This window comes from Sphaeroforma arctica (assembly GCF_001186125.1).
Source record: "Sphaeroforma arctica JP610 unplaced genomic scaffold supercont1.3, whole genome shotgun sequence".
Classification (NCBI taxonomy): Eukaryota; class Ichthyosporea; order Ichthyophonida; genus Sphaeroforma; species Sphaeroforma arctica.
This window is the reverse complement of record NW_014040555.1, coordinates 233,081-236,598: the sequence shown is the minus strand read 5'-3', so window position 1 is coordinate 236,598 and position 3,518 is coordinate 233,081. Positions and strand designations below refer to the sequence as shown.

At 41.9% G+C, this 3,518-nt stretch overlaps 1 protein-coding gene across 1 annotated transcript; it reads right to left on the bottom strand.

Moving 5' to 3' along the window:
• Positions 1-2,174: 2,174 nt before the first annotated feature.
• On the bottom strand, positions 2,175-3,391 carry SARC_00145 (hypothetical protein; the record flags this gene model as incomplete). The annotated part of the gene is made up of 3 exons (XM_014306200.1): positions 2,175-2,385; positions 2,737-2,831; positions 3,071-3,391. The coding sequence occupies 3 exons, from the start codon at positions 3,389-3,391 to the stop codon at positions 2,175-2,177; spliced, it is 627 nt and encodes a 208-aa protein (XP_014161675.1).
• Between the last annotated feature and the right edge of the window lie 127 nt (positions 3,392-3,518).

Here is a 3,518-nt window from a genome sequence, read left to right as displayed (position 1 = left end):
CCTTGTTTGTTATTTAATTCGCTTATGTTGTCCTTGTTTGTTATTTAATACGCTTATCTTGTCCGTATTTGTTATTTAACATGCTTATGTTGTCCTTATTTGATATTTAATACGCTTATGTTGTCCTTATTTGTTATTTAATACGCTTGTGTTGTCATTATTTGTTATTTTTTACGCTTATCTTGCCCGTATTTGTTATTTAACATGCTTATCTTGTCCATATCTATTATTTAATACGCTTATGTTGTCCGTATTTATTTTCTAAAAGCTTATGTACTCCTTAATTGTATTACTACCATCTTCTTCTCCGCATGCGTTCGGGCCAAACAAATGGGTGCATACAACTTTGCACAGACTCAAAGGCCATATGACTATACTATGATCAATTGGTATAGTTATTTATATATATGTATATATATATATATATATATAAATATAAAATAGCTATTCTACTATATATATATATATACAAATAAGATATTCTACTATATCAGCAGGTCTAAAGTATTCTCCTCTATCGAACAGATGCCTGTACCGATGACGGTACTCGCAACATGAAGTGTACACACAACACGCAGGTTACTTCATTATCCAATCGGAACATTCTCTGACACGCACGTGTATTGAGCCACCCTTCGTGCTCCTTGTAGTTTACTATACAATGAACTTTACTTTACCTTGTAGTTTACTTTATCTTGTAATTTACTTTACCTTGTAATTTACTTTACCTTGTACTTTACTTTACCTTGTACTTTACTTTACCTTGTAATTTACTTTACCTTGTAGTTTACTTTACCTTGTAATTTACTTTACCTTGTACTTTACTTTACCTTGTACTTTACTTTACCTTGTAACTTACTTTACCTTGTACTTTACTTTACCTTGTAGTTTACTTTGTATGTATCACTCACCACCGAGCAGAGAATAATCACCTGTGACACTACCAACGGCCTATACCACATGCGACTACACTCACTACACTATTCAACACACCCCCCTTCCACACACCACCTGTGACACAACCAACAAACAACAGCCTATACCACATGAGACTACACTCACTACACCATTCAACACACCACCTGTGACACTACCAACAACAAACAGCCTATACCACATGAGACTACACCAATTCCACCATTCAACACACCGTCTGTGACACAACCAACAACCAACAGCCTATACCACAAGAGACTACACCCAATACACCATTCAACACACCACCTGTGACACAACCAACAACCAACGGCCTATACCACATGAGACTACACTCACTACACCATTCAACACACCACCAGTGACACTACCAACAACAAACAGCCTATACCACATGAGACTACACCCATTCCACCATTCAACACACCGTCTGTGACACAACCAACAACCAAAAGCCTATATCACATGAGATTACACTCATTACACCATTCAACACACCATTCAATACACCACCTGTGACACTAATAACAACCAACACCCTATACCACATGAGACTACACTCATTACATCATTCAACACACCACCTGTGACACTACCAACAACAAACAGTCAATATCACATGATACTACACCCATTACACCGTTCATTACACCACCTGTGACAAAACAAACAAACAACAGCCTATATCATATGCTACACCCATTACACCATTCAACACACCCCCATTCAATACACCACCTGTGACACAACCAACAGCCAACAGCCTATATCAAATGTGACTACACCTATTACACCATTCAACACACCCCCATTCAACATACCACATGTGAGACAACCAACAACCAACAGCTTATACCACATGACACGACACTCATTACACCATTCAACACACCACCTGTGACACTACCAACAACCAACAGCCTATACCACATGAGACTACACCCATTACGCCATTCAACACACAGCCTGTGACACAACCAACAGCCTGTACCACATGAGACCACAGCGATTGTACCGAAAAAGATCAATTCAGATTAATTCTGCTTTCTGCATAGATAGCTACGTTAGCATACAACACATGCCACGTATACTATATGTATTATGTACGTCGTCTCATATACACGTATCACATAACCTATAGGTACTGTCTACGACACGCGCACCTCCAACTATACGATCATTTAAAGCTTTCGGACAGTCTATTCAAATACCTTGATCATACATACATTCTTCCCATACTACAACCGGCATTCAAATATACCTTGGCAATAGTGGTCCGCACCGACGAGATGCAGATTGCGTCGCACGGGTAGTACAATGTCTAAGTCCTTGTCGGCAGGGATGAACCCTCCGTGTCTGTAGCTGCCCAGAAGTGATCCGGCATCCAACCGATAGTACACGCCTAGCTCGTTGAGGGCCTTTATGATGTACAGACTGTGCGTTGACTTCCTGTATGTGCGCAAGCCCTCGATTCAGTGGGTTTAAATTAAAATTTCGAAATGTACCATTGGTTCGCTGATAAAATTTTCTAAACCGTATCTGCGCGGACAGTGGTATGTATGATGTTATACTGATGTATAAGTATTGGTATGTATGATGTTTTACTGATGTGTAAGTATGAGCCCATTCCGAGTTGTATGCCATATAAACATGTGAGACAGCCCTTCTTTAAACCCACTAAGCGAGGTATCTGGAAAGCGCTGACAGGTAGATTCACGACTCAGCTGGATCTAAGTTTCGATAGAGGACGTGCTTATGCGCTGTATAGTGCGATGATCATTGGGTACACTCTTCACCTACTGGTTGGGTCGGAGTGCCGATGGTTTGAGGTTGGGCCGTTCCGGAAAGTCTGTGCATGGTGGCACGTGCCACGGCAGGTTGCGGTTGGGGGTGCCCTGCGGTGTTACGAGGTGTGTTGGGAGGAGAGAGAGAATGAAACATACTGACTGTGAGAATACGAGTGGTGAGAAAGGAAACCCTAAAACCCTAAAACCAAATCAGGTAAATGGGAAAATATACATGATAGAGTAACCTGTATACGCGTCTGTACCTATGTGTTTGTGGGTGTGCTGCTGTGCAGTATAGTGAGCACCCCACACACATCATACGCGCAGCTTCTGCACGCCACACATACCCTTCCGATCTCCGTAGGCTCGATAAGTAGATCCGACATGGTGTGGGCGCTTGTTTTCTTCGTCCACTGCTTCTTAGCCTCCTCAAGGCTGGTTTGTTTTGTCCACTGCTTATTAGTCTCCTCGAGGCTTGTTTGTTTTGTCCACTGCAACATAGCCTCTTTATGGCTGTACTTGGGAACACTTAGTCTTTCTTTCCGATTCTGGAGAGCTGTGCCGAATTCCAAATCGATAGGGAGCCCTGTATGTATAGGTACCACTACTGTGTTATAGGGAGCTCTGTATGTATGCGTACCACGACTGTGTTTTAGGGAGCCCTGCATGTATAGGTACCACTATTGTGTTATAGGGAGCCCTGTATGTAAAGGTACCACTACTGTGTTATAGGGAGCCCTGCATGTATAGGTACCACGACTGTGTTATAGGGAGCCCTGCATGTATAGGTACCAC